The sequence below is a fragment of the Triturus cristatus genome, chromosome 1_2 (assembly GCF_964204655.1).
Source record: "Triturus cristatus chromosome 1_2, aTriCri1.1, whole genome shotgun sequence".
Classification (NCBI taxonomy): domain Eukaryota; kingdom Metazoa; phylum Chordata; class Amphibia; order Caudata; family Salamandridae; genus Triturus; species Triturus cristatus.
The window spans coordinates 703,538,315-703,560,955 of NC_140580.1; the positions used below are offsets into that span (position 1 = coordinate 703,538,315).

Genomic DNA, 22,641 nt, shown 5'->3' on the forward strand with positions numbered 1-22,641 from the left:
TCCATTTAATGTCTACATTTGGCAAAGCAAGGTCTCTCACTATACCTCTGTTTTCTGCATACTTTTCACTCCAGAAGACATAGCTGTGACCTACAATCCACACTGTGAACATCTTTCAAGGAGATCTGGATGCACTCAGAAGGTGTCTTTCAGTAGAATGGCAATATGAAATGAAAGACAGTTTGAAAATGGAGGCATACATAATTATTTTAAATAAAAAGAACTCATTGGCTGATTCAAATCTTTTTACAGTAAAAAGTAGGCTGTATGTGTACATTTTTAGAAGCATGTTTTGTATTGGTTCAGAAAATTGTGTTCCCACAGAAGAATAGTTTGGATTTGCTGTTAGGTTGGACAGGTGAAGCACTCTTGGGCTTTCGATTTGAAACATTGTGTGGTGAACTTCTGACCTCTCTCCTCACAGCAGTGTTCCATGAGCTGTTGCGATGGTAGCAGGCAGAAGTCAAGTTGGGGGAAGGGTACATTTGGAAAAGGGTTGAAGTTTTCAACCAATAGAAATGTGTGATTTCATTTGAAAAAAAGTGGGAAGCACTGAGATTTGTAATTAACATGTATATGTGTGAAAAAAGAGAGGGAAACATTGCCATTAAATGGTTCTGTTCAGAGGAGAGAGGTGTACAGCTCTGATATTCTGACTCTGATAGTCTGCTGTTTGAGTGCCACATTTCTTTCTCAACTAACTAATTTTAAAGGTGAGTTATGCGTTTGAGAGGGGATGTATGTGGTGATTTTTGCATGAGTCTGTGAGCACAGAGGAATTGCTGTCAGAGATGTATTTCGTGTCTCTCTGGTTCTTTTTGGAAGTATCCATGCATATGTCTCTTGCAACTGAAAATACACAGTCTGCATAAGCAGACTGTTAGCACACACCCAGCAGTTTATCCTGTAGAATCATGTTTAGTATTCACAAGTGAGTGGCGTTTCAGGTAGCAGTGAGTAACGCTAATACATTCAACATCACTAAGGCTGATTTCTTTTGCTGGAGTGTAGTCAGTCACCAAGGTCACACATGTTCATGGTCTCAAAAAGCTGTTTGCACATGTGCTCTTTTCTGTTTCTGAAAACTGTAATGAAAATGTATGCGACTGTTAGAGTACTTAACACTTGCAGGAAAAAACAGTAGTAAGTGTGCTTTGAAATTGGCAAGCAAATTTCATTTTCTGCCTAAAATCACAGAAAACAGTAGTAAGTGTGCTTTGAAATTGGCAAGCAAATTTCATTTTCTGCGTAAAATCACAGCATGAGTCTGTGAGCACAGAGGAATTGCTGTCAGAGATGTATTTCGTGTGAAAGGGGAAGCTTATTTTCTGGAAATGTGGTGGTTAGCATTCAGCCCAAAACAGTTTCTCAAATAAGAGGCAAATGCTAACATATTTGAAATCAACATGGTAGATTTTTCTTCCACTCTTGCAATGGGTCATGTAGTTGCTACATGCTAAAAACTCATATTAACCCTTACCACACATGTAGTCTTACATACATGTTTACAGTGTTTATGCAGTTATGTAAGGGTCCATTCAAGTCTCTCTTGCACCTGACAGTAGACAGTCTTCAGAACCACACTCTTAGCAGAGAGGTAGCTGTTTTTCCTGTACACTCATGCTTACTAATCAGCACTGGGTGGTGTTTTAGGTAGGAGTGAGGAACGCTAATGCATTGAACATCACCAAGGATCATTATCTTTGCTGGAGTGTAGTCAGTCAGCCAGGTTACACATGTACATGCTCTAAAAAAGCTGATTGGACATGTGCTCTTTTCTGCCTCTCTAAACTATAAAGAAAATGTGTCAGACTGTTAGAGTAATTAACAGTTGCAAAAAAAATAAAAAAAATAAGTGTGCTTTGATTTGCAAATGAAATATCGTGTTCTGCCTAGAATCACACCAAGAGTCTGTGTGCACACAGGAATTGTTCTTAGAGATTAAATTCGTGTTGGTTTTCTTGTGTTTTTCACTTGTAGGAAAGGGGTAGATAGTGTTATGAGAAAAGAAAAGATCATAACAAATATAGTAATATATTAAAATTACAAAAAGGTATTTTTTTTAACTTACTTTCAGGTATTGCTGCAGGGCAGTGAAGGAAATATAAGATGCCTATAAAATCAAGACAGCGAAAAAACCAGAAAAAAAATGTATATTTGAAGACAACTGGAGGACCCAAGTTAGTTGAAGATGCTCATGTTGGGAAAAAGAAAAAGTCTTCTGGTAAGCAGACAAAGGAATTCTTTAAAAATATATTCAAAAAAAGGAAACATTTAAAAAATGCCCCCATTGGAAAAACTGTTTCAAGTAGAAAACAACAGGAGAATAGTGAGAATTTACTAAATGCTAATGTACAAGCAGAGGCTATAAAAATTAACTTGAAAAGAAAATCAGCATTTAAAGAGATCCGTAGGAAAATGTTTCAGAGAAGAGTGATGTCCAATTTGCTAAAGGATGTGAAAACATATAAGAAAAGAGCTAAATTTTACAAGAGAAAAAAAGATATTGAAGCCATTGTAGCTAAGGCTTTAGATTTAAAAAGAAAACTATTCATTTTAATTATGAACAGGATGCGTACATTAGAAAAAATAGTTAATGTAATGAAGTCACAAGGCAAAACGAAAAGAGTAGTAAAAAGAAATAACTTTTGTAAAGTGTTTTTAGGAGAATGGATGCATAGTTCAAGTACTGAACCATTTTTTAATGAAGAGAGTTATCTTCAAAGTAATAGTTTGCTGCATGCAGTTGACGCCAGTGGACGAGCATATGAAGTAAAAGATGGTTGTATAATGGAAAAGGAGAAAATGGTTCCAAGAAATGAGGAAGAAGTGATTGCGGATGAGGTTATGGGGAGACGTCCTAAAGCCCCAGTGTATACTTGGAATTGTAGTAGTATTTGTACTTTGCGACAGGAATCTGTTGATAAATTACGTGAGTTTTTAAGAGAATATAGTAAAAAGAGTGTTAAACAGAAGATTAAGGTGATTCAAGGACTAGATCCATGCAGAGTGAGAGAGAATACTGGTTTGCAAGGACACTCTCTGGCTTGTCTATCTAGGAAAGTTTGTCAAAGTGCTTTTCACCATTTTAGGATGCTGGCAGTTCATCATACTGAAATTAGATAATTTGTGAGAAGATTGTATTTTGCTAAAAGTCCAGCACTAAAGTTAAATGAGTTGAATAAGGCTCTGTTTCGAGGATCTGTATCAGATGTTGAGAAGGTTACTGATGAGATTCAGTTTTGTTACTTTGGTCCAGAACAAGAAAGTGCAGGGAATGACACAGTTATTGAGGAAAATGTGGAAGAGAATGTAGAACCCTCCGTAAATAAGAAATTTGAAGATCAAATAACAAAATTTGCTATCATCTCTAACGAAAGACCAAATATTACTTGTATTTGTTGCCGGAGAAGCCATTATAAAATCCAAACAAGGAATGTTGATCTCTACAAAAAAAGTGAAGAAGAAGATAATTATAAGTGGAAGGATTTTGCAACATACATATTTCTTGAAAATTGTTTTGATTTGGGTGAAGATCATCGTATTTGTAAATACTGTTACAACAAGTTAGAAGAAAATAAAATGCCAGCTAGAGCTGTACATAATAAATTAGAATTGGTTGAAGTTCCTGCAGAACTTTCTGATTTAAATACGTATGAGTCTATACTCATTCAATGTGTTCATCTGTTCCAGACCATAGTACGTATGGAGCCAAAAACAGGCAAATTACCTCCTTCAGATTTACAGAGAGGTTTAAAAGGAAGAGTTGTCTATTTGCCGTTGGATTTGAAAAAAAATATGGAAACTATTGATACAGATACTTTGGAAACTGAACCATTAGTTATTCTGGTTAATGGTGTACCTACAAAGAGTAAGAAAATTTGGCAGGAGCTGGTAGATGTACGAAAAGTACAAAGAGCAAATTTGTATTTGAAAAAAAATAATAAATGGTATGAATCAATTTATATAGATGAAGATGAAGAAGATGTACTAGGAGACACAGAAACACCAACTGGGCAAATTGAAAAAGTTGACAAGTCAAAAGAAGAAGAAATTTATGAACATTTCAGCATACATCCTCTTCATTCAAAAGAAGTAATGGCAAACACCATTGATCTGTTTCAAATGAAAAAAGCACATTGAATGCAGTATTTTCAGGAATTATGTCCAAATGTTAAACGAAGAAATTGAACAGGAAGCTACAATTGCAGCTGAAGTAGCTAGAGACAGTTCTCAAGACAGCCAAAGTTCTGGAACGCTCAGTCAAGATCCACTAGGACAGCCAATCTTAGAAAATGAAGCTGCAATAGCCATGACTGAAGTGGAAACGGCTATGAATCAAGCTCAGGAAGATTTAATAGACTTACCAGATTTGGAACAACAACTGAATGAAGAACAACGACAAATTTATGAAGAAGTCAGAAAAAAAATTGATCACGGATTACTACATGAAAATAAAGAGTGCACATGCACATCATTTGAACCAATTAGGTTGTATGTGAGTGGACAAGCTGGAACTGGGAAAAGTTTCTTAATTAAAGTCATCAGAAGCTACCTACAGCAAAAAACTGATTCAACTTTATCTTGTGTTGTTACTGCTCCAACTGGGTTAGCAGCATATAATATTAAAGGAATTACTCTCCATCGCTTGCTAATGTTACCAGTGGAGCATGAGAACAAAATAGAATATAACAAGCTAACTGGCGAAGCATGTTTCGAAGTTTCAAGAGTGTTGAAGAAGATGCAAGTTCTCATTATTAATGAGGTAAGCATGGTATCAAACTTAATGCTTGCCTTTGTGCATTTAAGAATGCAGCAAATTCTAATGACAGACTATGACGTGTTATTTGGTGGAAAACATGTTATAGTTTTTGGAGATCTACTGCAGCTCACTCCAGTTAAAGGACAACCAGTGTTTAATACTGTGACACATGAGGACACGAAGAAGTCATTAGGAAGCATTGGTAATGCGAATATTTAGTCATTCTTTGAGTACAAAGAACTCACTACCAATATGAGGCAAGCAAATGATGAAGAATATGGAAGTATTCTGAAAGATATCAGAATTGGACTACTCACAGAAGTTGGCAGAAAAGCATTACAGAGTCGGTTGCTACATAATTTATTTCCAAGTGAAGAAATAGTTGCAGAGAAAATATACAAGAACATTGCAGAAAAAAATACTGTAATCTGCTTAATGCCAACACTACGTGAATGCTCAATATTCAATGAGGAACTTTTGAAATTGGAAAAGGAAGAGATTAAGAAAATGGAAGCAGTGGACAAAATCCAACATGAAAATTACTATTACATTAACAGGCGAACTGAAAAATAAATTGGATTCTCTAGAGAAGAACATTTCGAAAACAGCTGGATTAGAAAAAAATCTATATCTTTGCATGAACTGTCGAGTATTTTTAAGGAGAAATTTGGATGTTGAAAAAGGTTTAGTAAATGGAGCTATGGGTAAAGTTGTGGGTTTTGTTAACTACCAGAAAAAAGAAGGAATTGAGTTTTTAAAAATAAAATTTGATCAGATTGAAGAGGTAAAAGAAATTAGTCGTTGTTCAGTCCGTTTTTTGCTTGTGAAAGACTTATATGTACGTAGGAAGCAGTTTCCATTTTCTCTAGCATATGCTGTAACTATTCACAAGTGTCAAGGATTAACTGTTGATAGTGCATTTGTAAACATTGGATCTACTGTGTTCAAAGAAGGTATGGCATATGTTGCTTTGTCACGAGTGAAAACATTATCTGGTTTATTCATGATAGACTTTGATGACTCAAAAGTTAGTGCTGATGCAAATTGTGTTAAGGAGTATAATAGATTAAGAAGAACCTATGCTCCTCATTTAGGTCAGTATCCTGTGTTGGAGAAACGTGTTGTTTGTCGGAAAAGGAGAATTGAGAATATCTGTAATGAGGATGTACAGAAGAGAAAACAAAAAGAGAGTCATGTGATTGAAAGCAAAAAGAAAAAGGACAATGTTGAAGAGGTTGTTGGTTGCCATTTTGAAAATAGCTCTGGTGTCAACTGCTACGCAAATGTAGTGCTGAATGTTGTATTTTATCTTGAAAGTTTGCAAGAGCAGATAATAGAAAATCATGAAAAAAGATTCTGTTCTGTGCTAAGTCTTCTTTATGAGAAGCTGCGTGTTGAAAAAGCTAAAATAGAAAGTGCGACTGAAATTAGAAATCTATTAGATGTTTGTTCAGGACGAACACAGTTTTCTCAAAATGTCCAGCAAGATGCACAGGAATTCTTGATGTATATCCTTTTGGTACTTGAAGATGAAGGGATAGAAATTGAAAATTTGTTTGGTCTCTGTTATAAATGGGAACATAGTTGTGAAAACTGTTTCTACACATGCAGCTCTAATGTTGATTCAGAAAGGTTTATCTATTTAACATTGCCAGAGACTAAATCAGTGACTTTTAGTAAATTAGTTAAAGATGCCAATCACAACATGGAATGTTCTAAACGTAAATCAGACATGTTTTCAACGTTATTTTTAAAGAAATATGGACAGTATGTAATTTTAATGATGCAACTTTGTAGAGCTGATGGAACAAAATTGGACACTTTAATAAAGAAATTTACAGGACAGCAATTATCAATTTCTGGAAAAACTTTTGTCACAGTTGCAATAATTTTCCATGATGGACCTATTGTAACTTCTGGTCATTACACAGTTTTTCTTAAATGTGAAAAAGGCTGGACACTGTGTAATGATTCTCAATTGGTTTTCAAGCAACGTTTGCCTTTTGATTTAGCAAATTCGTATTTAATTTTTCTGAAACCAAAATTTTAGACAGAAATTGCAACATCTGTACAAAACATTATTACAATTTAATTGGATTACCATTGGAAATGTCATCAAAAATATTTTAAAAATTACCATTTGGCCTAAAGGAAAGGTAATAATTTGCATTGTGGACTTCTTTGACACAAATTATTTTGGTGATTATGCTTATGCAACACAATTTTCAGACAATATTTACGGGAATTAGTTATTGTTCTTAGGTGAGATTTTTATTGCAAATGTTACATTTCTATTACGGTATGTTTTAGTGAGAAGAGATTCTGGGCTTTTTTTAAACAATCTTTCAGATTGTTTTTTCTTTTTGCCCGCTGTTAAGTGATGAATGCAATTGCTTTTACGATTTACAGTGAAATGCAATATATTCTGAAAACAGCAAAAAAAGGGCAAAAAAATGTGTTGAAATATGAAAATATGTGCACTGTATTCTAAAATGTATTGTTAAATATTAATACCTTTTTCTTTTTTTACAGATTGAGAAAGGAAAAATATGAAAAATAAACTTCTTTATATAAAGTTAAATAAATCTCTTATTTTTAATTAGGTTATTTTCATTGTCAGGTAAGTGTGAAATTTCTGGAATTATCACACATTTACTTTAATGCTCACTTTTTTTCACTACTCTTCTCTATGCTTTTCTTATTTCTGTAGTAGTCCCTCAAGGACCTTGTAGGGTGTTTAAAAATTTTTTGTTTAAAAAAAAAAAAATGCGCGTACCGGGTGGGTACAAGGATGAGGTCATCAGTGATGTCATCAGTGATGTCATTTGAGATGTCATCAGTGATGTCATGAGTGATGTCAGTGACCATGTGATGAGTGATGTTATATGTGACGTCATCAGCAGTGGATTGCGGGTGCGCGAGTTATAGTTAGCTTAACTAACTATAACGGGGGAATTTAGTTGGTTTTTTACGAGTGAAATGTCCAGCTAACTAGAACGTCTGTGAAACCTATGTTTTTTTCACTGAATTTGCAAGGTTTTTTAAATGCTAATTCCTAGCTATAACGTGTGTGAAACCCATGGTTTTTTCAGTGAATATATATATATATATATATATATATATATTCACTGAAAAAACCATAGGTTTCACACATGTTATAGTTAGCGGAAATTTTACTGATAAAAAACCAATGAAATTCCCCCGTTATAGTTAGTGCAGGAAACTATAACTCACGCGACCGCAATCATCTGCTGATGCTAATACTGTATTTAGACACTTATTTGCCCATGTCTTCTTCCATAAATTTTTAGCTATACATATATTACAAATATTTTTTTTTCATAAAGACACATATGTCATCAGCAGAAGATTGCGGTCGCGTGAGTTATAGTTTCCTGCACTAACTATAACGGGGGAATTTCATTGGTTTTTTATCAGTAAAATTTCCGCTAACTATAACATGTGTGAAACCTATGGTTTTTTCAGTGAATTTGCAAGGTTTTTTAAATGCTAATTCCTAACTATAACGTGTGTGAAACCTATGGTTTTTTCAGTGAATTTGTACGTTTTTTTAAATGCTAAGTTACTTTACGCCATTCGTGGCGTGCGCGCCCACTTAACGCAGTTCGTTACGTGCGCGCACGGTGCGCTTCGCGCACCGCGTGCCCACTTTACGCAGTTAGTGCCGTGCACGCACGGTGGGCACGCGGTGCGCTACGCGCACCGCGTGCCCACGTTACGCTAGATGGGCCATGTACGCACGATGCGCTTCGCGCACCGTGCGCACATGGAGGACATATTATGCGCTTATGCTTTCTGTTGAAATTTTTTGGGGAAATGCTGTGCTCTTATATGCCATGCACAAATGGTGGCCTTCGGCCACCATTTGCACACGGGGTGGAGAGAGTGGTTTTTTTTTTTTTAAATAATTATTTACCGTACGCGTACGGTAAGCGTACGGTAAGCGTAATCGGCGAAATTTTCAAAAAATAAAAAATTACCGTTTTTTGCCTTGGGGGATCTTTGAAGACTCAACTAACATGGTTATGTGCATGGGCGCTGTCTAAACAGCCCCTTTATATGTTTTTGGCATTTGTTTATCAGCTCCCCCCTCAGAGTGCGAGAGAGAAAATGGCGGCCGCCGCTTCCTGGTTTCGACCGATTCGAATGTTTACTAAGATCTAAGGGCCAATCAGAATCGCGCTCGCGCACGCCACCGTACGCGTACGGTAAGCGCACCGTAAGCGCACCGTAAGCTGGCTCAGATATATATATTGATTTAAAGGCTATTTTCTCAGAATCTACTGAACAGATTTACACCAAACCTACAAAAGGCACTTCCTTGACCTGAGGACTACCTCTCTGCCAAATTTCAAGTAATTCTGTTCAGCCGTTCGGGCTGTAGCTGTGTCTAAAGGTCCTATGGAAAAATGCATGGGAAAAACGCGTTTTGGGACCCCCTTTTATCTCAGCCCCCGCTTGACGAATCCCCCCGAGACTTTCAGGGTAGGAGCGGAGCGTAGCGCCCCACCTATTTTGACAAATTCGCGAGGATTCGTCGACCGGCGCCAAAGTTATTCAAAATAGAATGTTGCGGATTTCCTATGGAAACGTGGTCCTAACTATAACTACCTACTGGCGACCGCCAGTAGGTAATATATATATATATATATATATATATATATATATATACACATATATATAAGATTTCTGCCACGATAACACCCAATGAAGGTATGGGTATCCCAGCATGTTTCTGTGCGCACTAGCGCTTCGATAAAGTTTACGAATTTTTGAATTACTTTATGCAAATGTATAATGTTGCTTGAGTTCCACATATATATTTTTTAACATTATCATTGTGGTGCAAATATCGCATGTCAATGCATCAATTGCCATATGATTTCGATTGAATTAAAAAAATGATGAATTTAAGTATGTTGTTTGTGTCTATAGCACGTGACCGGCACTTGCGCTTTAATTCAGAAAAAATAACACAGTCTGTTGCCCGCGAGAAAGGAGTGCCTTTCAACTCCGAAACGCGTCGGACCTGGTGTTAATAAACACGCATTTTGATTGTGGCCTCGGCTCCAGTGTTCTTTCGTCCCGTGAGGGGAAAGTGAGACGCAGTGGTATCGAGTGGAATATATATATATATATATATATATAAATAATGCAGTGACTCATGCAAAGTATAGGTATCCCCGATTTAGTGGCTCTGATGTACCGTATGTGATGCAGTGACTCAATGAATATGATATGGTAGGGGAACACCATTTGTTCTTTAGATTGTGTTTCTTCAGGCACGAGTACAAGTACAGCTGAACACTGCAGACCCAGTTAATAGGCCAAAATCAAAACATCCTGCACACTATTTCCAAAGATGCCTGCATCTAATTAATTTAGAACTATACAGTAAACCTGTGTGCACCCATTTATGCGGCAGGTATGTAGAATACAGTAATAGGTGGTAAATGACTGCCACACATTTTATTTTTCACATTTTCCATTTTTTTCTAATCATACTTTTAACATACACATTTTAATATGATTTTGGGCAATTTGCTAACCTGGCAGTGGAAGGATTTTGAGTCGACAGATAACATCACTCACTTCATATACGAAGGAAATAATGTAGGAGATGAAGTTAATATAGATAAATGTAAGTCTTGGCTGCCTCCATAAATATGGCAGCATTATTGGCTAGAAGTTATGAAACTAGAAGTTGTGTTTAAAAAGACAAACATTGCTCCTCAGTTAATTGTTGTTTCACAGGCCCCTGAAAGTACAAAGTACTGGAGAGCCCAATGCATAACAAAGCCCTATGATCCATAAAATGTGTTGTATACAAAATCCTCTCAATTGGAAGGCTTCTACTTAGAGATAAAGAATTGTTGACAAAAGGGCGGATTGATTACAGATGCTAGAAATGTCCTGAAAACAGATACTGTAAGAATTACTAGTACACCACACACAATTCTAATATTTCATATCCAAGCAGTTTACCTCAAGCAACTGGTCTCCGTACACCAAGCCTGCCTGCTGAGCAATGCTTGCTGTCATCACTTTGGACACAAAAATGCCACCCGTTTCACCACTCACGATTGAAATCCCTAGGGGTTCAGCACCTTTCTGCACTTTGACATGCCTAGGCTCTTCCATGTATGGCCTGCAAAAGAAAGGTTTTTGATCATTAAGAAAATTGATCTCTGGTACATATGAGATGTTGTGACTCTGCACCAAAGAAAAGTCATTAATGCATGCTTTGGATCATGATTGTCCTTGAGTTAACTACCATCGGAACTTGACGATTGTGGAAACAGATGGAACCAATGACACCTATTTCATATTACTTTCTTAGTGGAAATACATTAAAGGAAATTTTTACTTACACTGTAAGCATCTGTTCGTATCGTGTAGTGCTGGAGATTCAAATGCTCTGCATATTTCTACCATCTAGTGTTGGACTCTGACGTTTGCAAGTTGTTTTTCTTCTAGGAAAGACTTTCACATCACGGGATGCACTGGAATTCCACTCTTAGGTAGCAGTGCACATGGGCACTGCCTTCATGTTAGATCATTTTTCGTACAAAGGGTGAGATAATTATGGAGTGGCAAGTGAAGGCAGCATGAGGCATATATGCACTGTGAAAAGAAAATTAATTAGTAAAGAAGAAATCTGCAACTAAAGCCACACGTCTCAGGCGAGGAGGTTGGGCATATGTTACTCTATAGCATTCCAGCTATGAACAGGTGCATAGAGGGTAAGTGACATTTTCAGTTCCTCGCATGTGTTACTACAGATACACATGCTCTGCAGACTGTAAAGCAGTACCCTTCACCTAGTAACGGATAATGTGTGGATGATGCAGATGTCTGAAATAAGGTGTTTAAGACTTGCCAACCACTGCTTGCCGTTTGGCTAAGATATCCACACAATAGTATGGGTAAAAGTATGTGGGGTTGAACAACCAGCTGCTTTACATACATCCACTTTCATAATATTGCCAATATAGGCCATGGTTGCTACTTTTTTGTATGCAGGGTGTGCCCTGGGGACAACCGGCGGTGCTCTTTTCGGATTAGGGATAGCACATTTGAATGCATTTGTTATGTGTATGAGGGTATGTGGACTTTGTACCTCATTTTCTATTGCTGAGGCACATTTGCTTGTCTGCATTGCAGCGGCTGGAGATAGCAAGTTCCTGTGGGCAGGGTCGGGAGGGGAGAGGGAGAACAGGGAGGGAGGGGGGAGAGGGTTAATTCAAGAAGAGAGGAAGAGGCTCTAATGTGAAGTAGGATGTGTTCCGAGGTGGAGTGGGATGCATTTGATTATCCATCTTGCAAAGCCTACCTTCGAAATACGTTGTCCCTTAAAGGGTTCGGCATAGACTACGACCAGCTAGTCAGCGTTATGAAAGGGCTTGGTCCTGCAGTACATGAGAGCCCAGTAGGGCATGGAGTGCTCTCTCTACTACTGAGTCTTGTTGAGGGAAGAAGACTGGGAGCTCTATGGTTAGGCTGGTATGAAAGGCAGAAAGCACTCTAGGAAGGAACTTCAAGTTGGTTGTAAGTATGGCTCCATCCCTGTGTACCTGAAAGAAGAGTTCCTGCAGCATGTGAGTGCCGCCTGCCACTCACTGATATGTCTGAGGGATGTCATAGTAAACCTGGAGTATAAGAGAGTCGAGGTGTTTGTGAATGCCTGGAGGAAAACCTACAGTCCAGAGCTAAAGACAATTTATTTGTCTGTTTTAAAAACTTATAAAAATGGCATCCTTGCGGCTAAAACTGAATTCTATACCAACAGGATCATGGCAGCTGAGTCTCGCTCAAAGGAAATCTTCTCAACGGTCCATGAACTAGCACTATCCAGTAGAACCACGGCTACCATTCCCCCCTCTCAGTCCCTCTGTAACTCGCTCAACGAGTTTTTTATTGACAAAGTAGTCAAAATTAAACTTAACATTCCCCCACCTTCCCTCACATTTGTTAATCCTTCCCCCCCGCCTACTGTTCCTAAACTCAATCTTATTCCACTACTAACCGAGGATACATTTTTCCCACTACTTCACCGAGTTAAATCTGGTTCTCCCTTAGATTTTGCCCCAGCCCATATTCTTAGGGAAATTTACCTAACCTCCCCCATTCCTCCCCTGACCCTCCTTAATGATTCGATAAGGAAAGGAACTGTTCCTAGCTTGCACAAATCAGGGGTCGTAATACCTATTATCAAAAAACCTGACGCTGATCCTTCCTCCCCCTCCAATTATCGTCCCATATCCCTTCTGCCTATTTAGCAAAAATCCTGGAAACTCATGTCACAACCACCTTAAGCGCTCATGTAGAAGTCAATCACTGTCTTTCCTCTCGTCAAGCCGGCTTTCGCCCCTTGCACTCCACCGAGAAAGTGGTGATTTCGGTGATGGATGTGCTACGTGAAGGCATTGACACCAACCTCCCGCAAGCCTTGATCTTATTAGACCTGTCCGCCGCCTTTGATACGGTGGACCACTCCATCCTCCTCAATCGTGTCAGGGCGGCGGGCATAGAAGGCCTTGCCTTCTCGTGGATTGAGTCCTTCCTTACAGGGAGGGCCCAAGCAGTACATCTGGCCAACTTTACCGCTGTCTCCCGCACGGTGGAGTGCGGGGTTCCTCAGGGCTCATCACTCTCCCCCCTCTTATTTAACCTATACATTTATCCCCTTATTTTTTCGTTACAGCAGATGGAGGTCACGGTGTTTAATTACGCCGATGACCTTCAGCTAATCTTTAATCTTTCTAATTCCTCTTCATCTGCCTCTAATGTTCGGACAGTAATGACATTTATCCAGGACTGGATGAACTGCAACCACCTCAAACTCAATCCGGACAAGACTGAGTTAGTCCTGACCGGAGGTGGTTGCAGCCCATGGGCCCCTTCTCACTGGCCCCTGTCACTTGGTGCTCCCCCTCTTCCTGTCCCTAAGGTCAAAACTCTTGGGATTTTTCTAAATTCACAACTCTCTATCCACTCACAAGTTGGCTCAGTGGTCTCTGCTTGCTTTTTCTCATTAAGACTTATTAGAAAAGTTTCCCGTTTTTTTTCCCTTTCAGCGTTAAAAATCATTGTGCTGGCCATGGTACTATCGCGAATTGATTATGGCAATATCATCTACAACGGAGCCCCTGCTTATGCGATCCATCGCTTGCAGCTCATTCAGAACCAAGCGGCTCGTTTAATTCATGGCTTACCCAAATACCACCGAGCCACTCCCCTGCTTAAAGCGTTGCATTGGCTCCCGGTGAGAGAGCGTGCTCTTTTTAAACTCGGCTGCTTCACCTTCCAGGCTAGATCGGGAACAGCCCCCGAGTTTATACGCTCTGCCATAAAATCATATTTTCCGGGTCGCGAACTCCGCTCTGCCCACATGGCTCTCCTGACCATTCCTCGTTTCAAGAAGCAGAAATCTGGCGGAGCGAGGTTCGCTGTTCTCGCCCCGCTCTTTTGGAATTCTCTTCCTGCCACTCTCCGTACCTCTCCTTCCTACATCCTGTTTCGGAAGGATCTTAAAACCTTGTTATTTGAGCTAGCCTACAATGTCTAGCCTTCTACCGCCGACTGCTACTGCATTCACTTAAAGCGCCATGAAACCGCTTGGTATAAGTGCGCTCAATAAATGTTTTTTAAATTCAAAATAAATTCAAATGCAATAATAGCCAAATCTCTTCCATCTTGCTGCATACCAGGCTCGTGTAGTATGCTTGCGGGACTCTTACGATATGTCCATGCACTTCTGAGGAAGATACAGGTAGCTTATTTCTAGGACCTCCACTGCCAGATCGCTAAATTTAATTTGGCTGGGGTCTGGGTGTATCATCTGACATTGGTTTCTGGTGAGATGGTCCAGCCAGTTGAGGAGGTTCTTGTGGGGGCTGACTGATATCTCGAGGAGTGTTGAGTGCCAGGGTTGTCTGGCCCAAATGCGGGCTACAAGGATCAAGGTTTGAGATGTTTGTCGCATCTTGCGCTCCACATGTGGCAGGAGCAGGAGAGGCGCAAAGGCATGAGCAAATTACATCCATAGTACATTGCATTTTCAGAGGTGGAGAACAGGTCTATTAGTGGAGTGCCCCGATACTGGAAATAGCGGAATATGACTTTAAGGTGGAGTTTCCACTCGTGGACTTGTTCATGGATTCGGCTGACGAGCAGGTCTGCAGAGTTGCTGTCCACCCCCGGAAGATACTCTGCTTGGAGGTGTATGCGGTGATGGACTGCATAATGGCAGGTTTACTGTACTAGTCACTGTGAGCGAGTGCCACCCTGTTTTTGTGATAATACTTGACAGTCATATTGTCTGTTTTGATTATGACTTCTTTGCCCTGAATGAGTGGAAGGAAGGCTTTGAGAGGGAGATGCATTGCAATGAGCTCAAGGTAGTTGGCAGAGGTCAGCCTGCTGGAGAGGCATAAAATGGTGATGATGACTTGCGGAGGGCGTCTAGGAAAGGCCTTATCTGCAACAGAATGTTCCTGTTTCACCACTGCAGAGAGCAATAGGTGCGGACATTCACCAACACTAGATATTCCCATTGTCCCTCTGCTTGTGACCACTGAGTTGAAAGGCATTCCTATAGCAGACACATATGGAGCCGGGCATGGAAAACTATGGCGATACATGGCGCCATCACGCCTAACAGGCACATAAAAGTTCTGACTGTGAGATGATGTTTTGGGTTGAAAAAGAGGTAAGACCTGCTGGAATGCCAACACCCACTGAGGACTGGAGTAGGCTTTGCCTGTGACCACGTTTAGTAACCACCCCCTTGGAAAGGCTGTACCTGGAAAGGGTGCAGGTGGGAGTTGGTGGCATATATTGTAAAGGAGAAACTGTGAAATAATAAAATATTGCCTGAGTGTGGGCTACACATTAATGCTTGTTTTTGCACTTGATCGGCCAATCGTCAAAGTAAGGGAAAGCTTGGCAGTCCTTGGTAAAGAAGGCCCTTTACTAGAGCCAGCTCTAGCTCTGTCCTTATTGTTGTTTGCCCTGTAAGCACTCCTGGTGCACTCACTTGTAGCCTGCTAGTGGAAATTGTTGCTTCCTATGGTATGATGGGGAGAGATCTGGGGAAGCAGTCCTGGAGCATCCTCTAGCCAGTTCTCTCCGAAAAGAGACCCTGTTTTATGGGGTCTGAAGGGCATCATTAAATTTTGCAATTTCAGTGCCCTCCTTCAGTTCTCCCAGCCTCTCTACCTTCTGTGTTCCTGAAAGCTTTTCCCTTTGAAGAGCAGGTTGGTTTCCCAGTTTGAAGCCTGAAATTCAGAACCAGGTATGGCATCAAATAAGGATGCTAGCATTGACCTCTCCAGGAAGCCGTGCCCGAACCATCAAGGCTGAAGCACATAGTGACAGTGGAGATGATCTAAGCCTCTGAGATTATCTACTCCCTCTTGTTCCTGAATTCCTATGCTTAACTAAATCTTTTATCTCATCCCACTGTGCCCTGTGATGTCGGGAAAGGAGGCACACAGAGTTAGCTAGCCTTCAGTTGGTGATGGCCACCACAGCCACCATCTTGAGTGTTGAGCTTCTTGCTCTCATTGTCGAGCGGAGGTGGGTCACCTGTGGCCTAAGCAGAAATCAGCTTGCATGCTGCGTGTACAGTCTTGTGATACATGCCGCCTGATGAGGACTGGGTGAATAGTAGACGTTTTTGATTTTTTCTCAACCCGTGGTTTTCAGACCCTGGTCTCTACTGGCTCTTTGAAGGTGTTGGAAGCCAATTTTAACATGCCCTTTAGACTGGGCAAGAATTGATGGGCTTTTCTTTCTGATTTTGATAGCGCCTTTATTAGGAAATAATATCCCTTGTGGAGGAAATGCATATCCACCTAAAGAAAGATGGCTGACCACTGGTTCACCTTGAAGTAAGTGGTGGTGTTATATGGGGGAGATGCCCTTACAAGTTGATAATCCAATTCTGTGTACCATTTGGGGGCGGTTTTGGGGGACACAATATCAATGTCATAGTTGTCCCATTGGCTGCCACTGGTGGCCTCCGGGTGAAATGAGGGCTCATAAGGGTCGGTAGGGCTGAAGTGGCTGCCAGCACAATACAATGAATGTGGGGATCCCTTTAGCGAGTGTGGAGGCAGTGGGGGTTGTGAAAGAGGAGGAGGTGAGTGTAGGGTAGAGGGCGTCAACCCCTGTCCCTTTGATTTTAGGCTTGGGAGCTGGAAGTGGCTCAAAAGCAAGATCCCTCTCAAATGTTAGCTTCTGAGAGAGTCTCTGAAAGTTTCTGCAAAGGTAACTTTGTTCAAATCTATACCATTTGGGAGGGATAAATAGACTTTTCTACCGTGCATACTATTCCTCTTGAAGCCTTTGTGAGATGGGTTGGTCTGAATTGTCAAACCCTGCCATTGAAGGAGTCTTTGGCAGCAAGGGGGACTTTTCGGATTCAAAGGTGGCCTCGGTTTCGAGGGCGCTGGAGCATCATGGATCTTTGGGTTTGACAACTGTGGGGGGGTGAAGGAAGGCCTTGTCAGATCCTAGACCTTTGGTAAGTGCCAACTGGAGCCTAAAAGCAGAAGAGATCCTGAAGGTTGTAAAGTTTTAGAGACAGGCTATTAGGTTGACCTCTATGGGGTGGTGATCTGCAGGAGGACTCTTAAATGTTGATCATACTCTAGGTCCTGTCGGAGGTCTTTGTCTGTGAATATGAGGGCGAAGGAACCTCCTCTTTTGCCTCTTGGTCAGACTCTGGGGGAAAAACCTGCCTCCAACCTATGCGATGGTTACAGGGGCAGAATGTTCGAAGGGTAAATGACTTCACATTCCTCAACATCGAGCAGGTCTTGCTTTTCGAAGAAGTCAGGGATGCAGTCAGAGGATTGCTACTGTATCTTTTGATGTGCCTCAAGCCTTTCAAGGTAGAATCAAATTAATTTATTTTCGAACAAAAGGTGAGGCAGGCCTCACACTCTGTTTCACCAAGGTCGGAGGAAGAGTCAGAGGTTACACACTATGTATTGGTCAGACCACGGGCACTTCTGAAAGGCAGTTCTGTTCCATCTGTTTACATTCTCAATGAAGGAGTCATGTAAGATGAGGGGTATGTAGCCCCAGAGAGGGCCAGAGACCCTAGCAGTTGGGAGTCTGTCCACTAAGGTTGGTCACCAAAGAACGTCGCCGAAAGCTTTTCCGAATGTCGGTACTGAATTTCACTGTTTGGGCCCGAAGGAACATGATGGACAAGTCGAATCTCGGAGACCCACTGGTACATATTCAGAAACAATGGCAGAATAAAACAATTTAACAGATTTGGTGCCCGTGCGAATTTCCAGCTAAGAGTGGAGTCATAGTTCATCCTGTGACTGGAAAGACTTTCTTTGAAGAAAAACTACTTGCAAACATCAGAGACCAACACTTGATGGTAGGAGTATGCAGAGCATGTGTCTACATATCTACAGCAATACATGCTACAAACCTAAAGATCTCAGAAAGAGGAAGTAGTGTGTAAAAAACATACCCTGAACTTTCTAGTGATTTTGTTTTGTACAAACATGGAAGATATCCCTAATTTCCATTTGACAAGTGAACAATTTATGAAAATTGGCTTGCTTAAACCATGTATTTCTTCAGATCAGATAAATGAAATAATATAAAATTCCTATTTATCGGGTCTAGAAAGGCAAATAAGATGAAGTGCGGCCGCTGGACTCTTACTTAGTGATTTTTGTTTTTTAAAGGACCAAAATGCCGCCTTTTGGGACTCCTCACTGCTAAACAGTAGAGAATATGTGAGTGAAGCAAGAACATATTTCTAATCTGGTGAGGAACTACTCAATTTTCTAAGGGGATTAAAAAACCTGGTCAGAATGACAGTTCTGGGGATTTCTGGTCACAGTTGATCAAACCTTGTCCCTTTTTAAACAGTGAGTGAGACCTAGTCAGAATGGCACTATAGAGTGAGTAAAAAGAAATTAGCTGTGAAAAGATGGGTTTTAAGAGCCCTCTTGAAAGTTGGTGAGCTGGCTAATCCCCTCAGTTAAGAGTTTGGATGGTTGCAAAGCCTAGATCTCAGAAGCTTATGTTTCTTTCCTCCGTGCGTCTTGTAGCTGAAATCCATATAATTTGTTGGAGGCTTCTAAATCTTAAGGGATGTATCTGGGCAACCTAAAGCAAGAATTAAAGGAAAGTTCCCATACAGCCTTTTAAGATATTGCACAGAAACGGAACGTAATTAAGGAGCCAATGAAGCGTCTTTCAGGGTCAGAGTGATGTGGTTCAATTTTCTCAGCTTTGGGCACAGCCTGCCTCCTTCACTTTGGATTCTCTATAGCTCCTGGATCTCTTTCTTTTGTGCTGCTGCATAAGCTTGGTTGCAACAGTCTAGCCTTTAGAGAGCAGGAGCTCTGTTAGGTGTGGTCTGGCGCTGTGGTGGCCCCTTTAAATATACCTCAGATATACCATAGTTCAGAATGTCAGTGGATGAGCAACTAAACAGTTTGTGTCCCGAGAACCAACTCAAGAACAATGATCTTTTAAAAGAGTACTCACAGCAAATGGTGTTGCCTTGTTAGAAAGATGCTGCTTCATGTAATGCTTAGCAACACTACAGCACATTGTATGCAGTAAAACCTGATTAAGGATAATGAAGAAGCACACATTGGAGCAATCAAGCAATTAAGTGCAGCTTCATCACCCCTTTAACTCTTTCACCCCCAATCTAATAGATTTGGAAATGACAGCAACTACTTAAAACACACTGAAACATACATTTTTCAGGCAAAGGCTTCATTGTAACAGAGTATGGCCCTGACCTGTTGAAGGTAATATCACCAGGCCTCAATGCAATAAATAAATAACAGTTGAGAAACTGTATATAAAGATCAAGGTAATAAAATTACTAAGACACTGGCAGCAATGCAGACTAGTAGAAATATAAATATTTTGCACAAATAACTAAAATCATTCTTAAAGGCCCTCTGTCTTAGACAAAACGAATATAGGGATGTAGTATAATGATCAAGGTCAAAAGCTGAATCTTTAAAAATCTTGAATGCATATACAGGTAAAGACATCAAGCCACGTGAAAATTAGACGCAGATCAAAATTCAGATATAGCACACTAACAATTCAACAATGCTCAAAATAATGCATAGCATAGGCATGTTAATATAAATATGAAAAGGATGCAATACTGAAAAGTCAACAAGAATTTTTTTTAAGATTTAACCAAATTTTAACCTACTCCATTTCATGAGTAATGCAATTGATAGCAGAGCTCTCTAGCCCCTTTAAAACAGGAACTAGAGGTGCTGAAATTCATAGACCACCCTTATAGGGATCAGTTCCACATTCAGAAGGATTTAGGTTCTGCACCCACATGAAAGATAGAGGCTGGAAGTTGGTGGGTGCCAAGTGGAGGAGGCAGTAGGCCACAGCGTGGACACAGAGAGGTGGGGCCTTGCCATACAACAGATATGTTGGCACAGAGATTTTCAAAGGGAGATCCTTCTTTTACTGTTGGTGCTTGCTGGCAAAACTGGAACTTAAATCCTTCGGGCTGTGCCCTGGATAGTATGATGAAGAGCTGTTGGAGGAAGTTCTCCATTAACGAAAACCCACCTAGTCAGGCCCAGACATACATAGCTAGACAGTTCCTAACAGTAAAAGTATTTTAACATGGCAGATAAACATTCAAAGTGCAGTAAGCAAGAATTAAGAATCATTTTTAAGCCACACAAAAGGACAAAGGGCATGGGAAAACGGGGGGGGGGAAGAATTTGCTCATATGGCCAGGTGTGATGTTGCTGAAGGGCCTAATGGAGTACTGGCCAGGATGGAGAGTAATAGGACGACTGTGACTGAGGGAGCAGACAGTTATTTGGAGACAGCAAAGGTTGATCTGCAGGTTTAAGCAGAAATGTGGGGCATTTTTCTCTCTACAGAGGAGGCTGGAGGTCTTTAAGTAGTTTGGTCAGTGTTCAGGACTTGGCCCTTCCTGCCCATGCCCTTTCCAAGACCCCCCCAACCCCAAACTAGCTAAATGAGTTTACAAACTGCCCCACAACTTCACTCAAGTCTTCTAGAAATATGGAAGGCACATTAAGAGGGTCTTCAGTGGTGCTGTACTTTAGGAACCATAATGCGTGACCCAGTGCTAAAGAAAGCTGCTTCAATCAGACAAAGATGAGAACAACAACAAAAAATAAAAGAGAATTCTGTGCTTCCCTCATTTGGGGCAGTGTTCCAGGTGAGAATGACAACAGTTGGAAATTCATAAAGAACCCGAGTGCCTGGAAGCCATGCCTCTGTGTCTCCCGGGTAGACTAAAGTGCAAGACACAAGCAAACGATATTCTGTTTCCAAATACCAAGTTTCCCAAGGGGCAAAGGAAAATACAGCATTGAATAGATGGGGGTTTCCTCTACTCTTTTTCTTCTTGCTTTGCATTGTTCAGGAAAACATCATTTAAAGAGGTTTATACTCATTGAAGGGGTAAGGATGAGGAGAGAACTGTGGGCATTGATTTTACTATTGATTAAGTTGGACATTTTGTGTGATTATTTCTCTTATCGTCTTGCCCTGCTGTTCCTTTTCATTTTCTACCTTCCGGATCCTATTGTTGTTTTTGGAGATGTGTAATTCAGGGATTCTTTATCTTTGGCAAACAAGGCACAGTAAAAAAAAATGTTTGTCTTCAACATAGGGCAAAAGAATTTCTACCTTCCGGCCAGTGAACTTTAGAACATTATTATTCTGAAACATTTACTTGCTTACTTAAAGTAACAGCTAAGCCTGGGCCGAGTTCGCGGAACTCAGCGAAGTGAAAAAAAAAAAAAAACCTCTGCCGCGCTACGCGGAGCTCCGCAAGTGGCGGAGTGCGTTAGATAAATGCCGCTTGCTGTGGTTTTCAGTGCCAGGTGTTTGTCCGCACTGCGCAATCACCACGAACGGCACCATGCACAGCGCAAGCGGGTGCGGTTTCCTTTCTGCTGCTCGAGTAGATTTTTTACTAGAGCAGCAGCTTTCTCAACGGGAACGGACAGTTCCTCAACGCGAGCATACGCGACCACTCGCCATGAGAGATCTGACCGCCCACTTTGAGAAATCTCGCTGGGAAGTTGATTTTCTACGCTCGCCAACTTGACGTTGACGATAGCGAATGAGAATAAATCTCGCCGGGAGGTAGATTTTTCTCGCTCACGCTCGCCAGCTTGACGTTGAGAAACGCGAGCGAGGAAAAAAACTCTGCTCCGCTATGAGGAGCTGAGTTTTTCGAACTCCGCGAGCTCCGCGGAGTGCGGAAAACACCGCAAACTCTGGGAGCAGAGTGGAGTTCACTGCCCAGGGTTAGTAACAGCATGTTGACAAAAGAGTAGAACCTCCCAAATTGTACTCAAGCACATTTTGCTGGTGACTGGAAACATACCAGGGTATTTCAATTATATTACCTTCATGTTCATGAACAGAAGAATAACAATTGTTATGATAAACTCTTTAAAGACTGGGCACAAGAACTGCGAATCTGTCTGGATTGTACAACATGGTGTGATGTGTTGGACCCTTACAAAACGGAAAAAACAGGTCAGACGTTCAGCTACTATTGAGTCAATAAAAGTTATTCTTCAGAGTGTGCTAGACACTCCTAAATCTTATATGTTGGAAATTAAGAAAGATTTTTCATGCTGAAGTTGCAGACAATGTAGAGTGCATACCAATTTCCATATATTGTTCGTCAGTCATTGAATGGTTGAAAGAGTTCAAAGCCAGCAATTGCTTGTTAGTGCTTTTCATTCGCTTGCTTTATCAGTCATGCCTTTCACTGTCATGCCATCAGTTGAAGCCTTTGCAAAGATCACTATGTGGATCGTGAAGAGCAG

At 40.7% G+C, this 22,641-nt stretch overlaps 1 protein-coding gene across 4 annotated transcripts in view; it reads right to left on the reverse strand.

Moving 5' to 3' along the window:
- DLG5 (discs large MAGUK scaffold protein 5) overlaps nt 1-22,641 on the reverse strand; it is a 1,132,805-nt gene that overhangs the window by 429,384 nt on the left and 680,780 nt on the right. For all 4 annotated transcript variants that reach the window (XM_085608570.1, XM_085608569.1, XM_085608568.1 and 1 more), the window contains one exon: nt 10,769-10,931. In XM_085608570.1, coding sequence (XP_085464696.1) covers nt 10,769-10,931 — 163 coding nt within the window. The remainder of the gene's footprint in view (nt 1-10,768; nt 10,932-22,641) is intronic.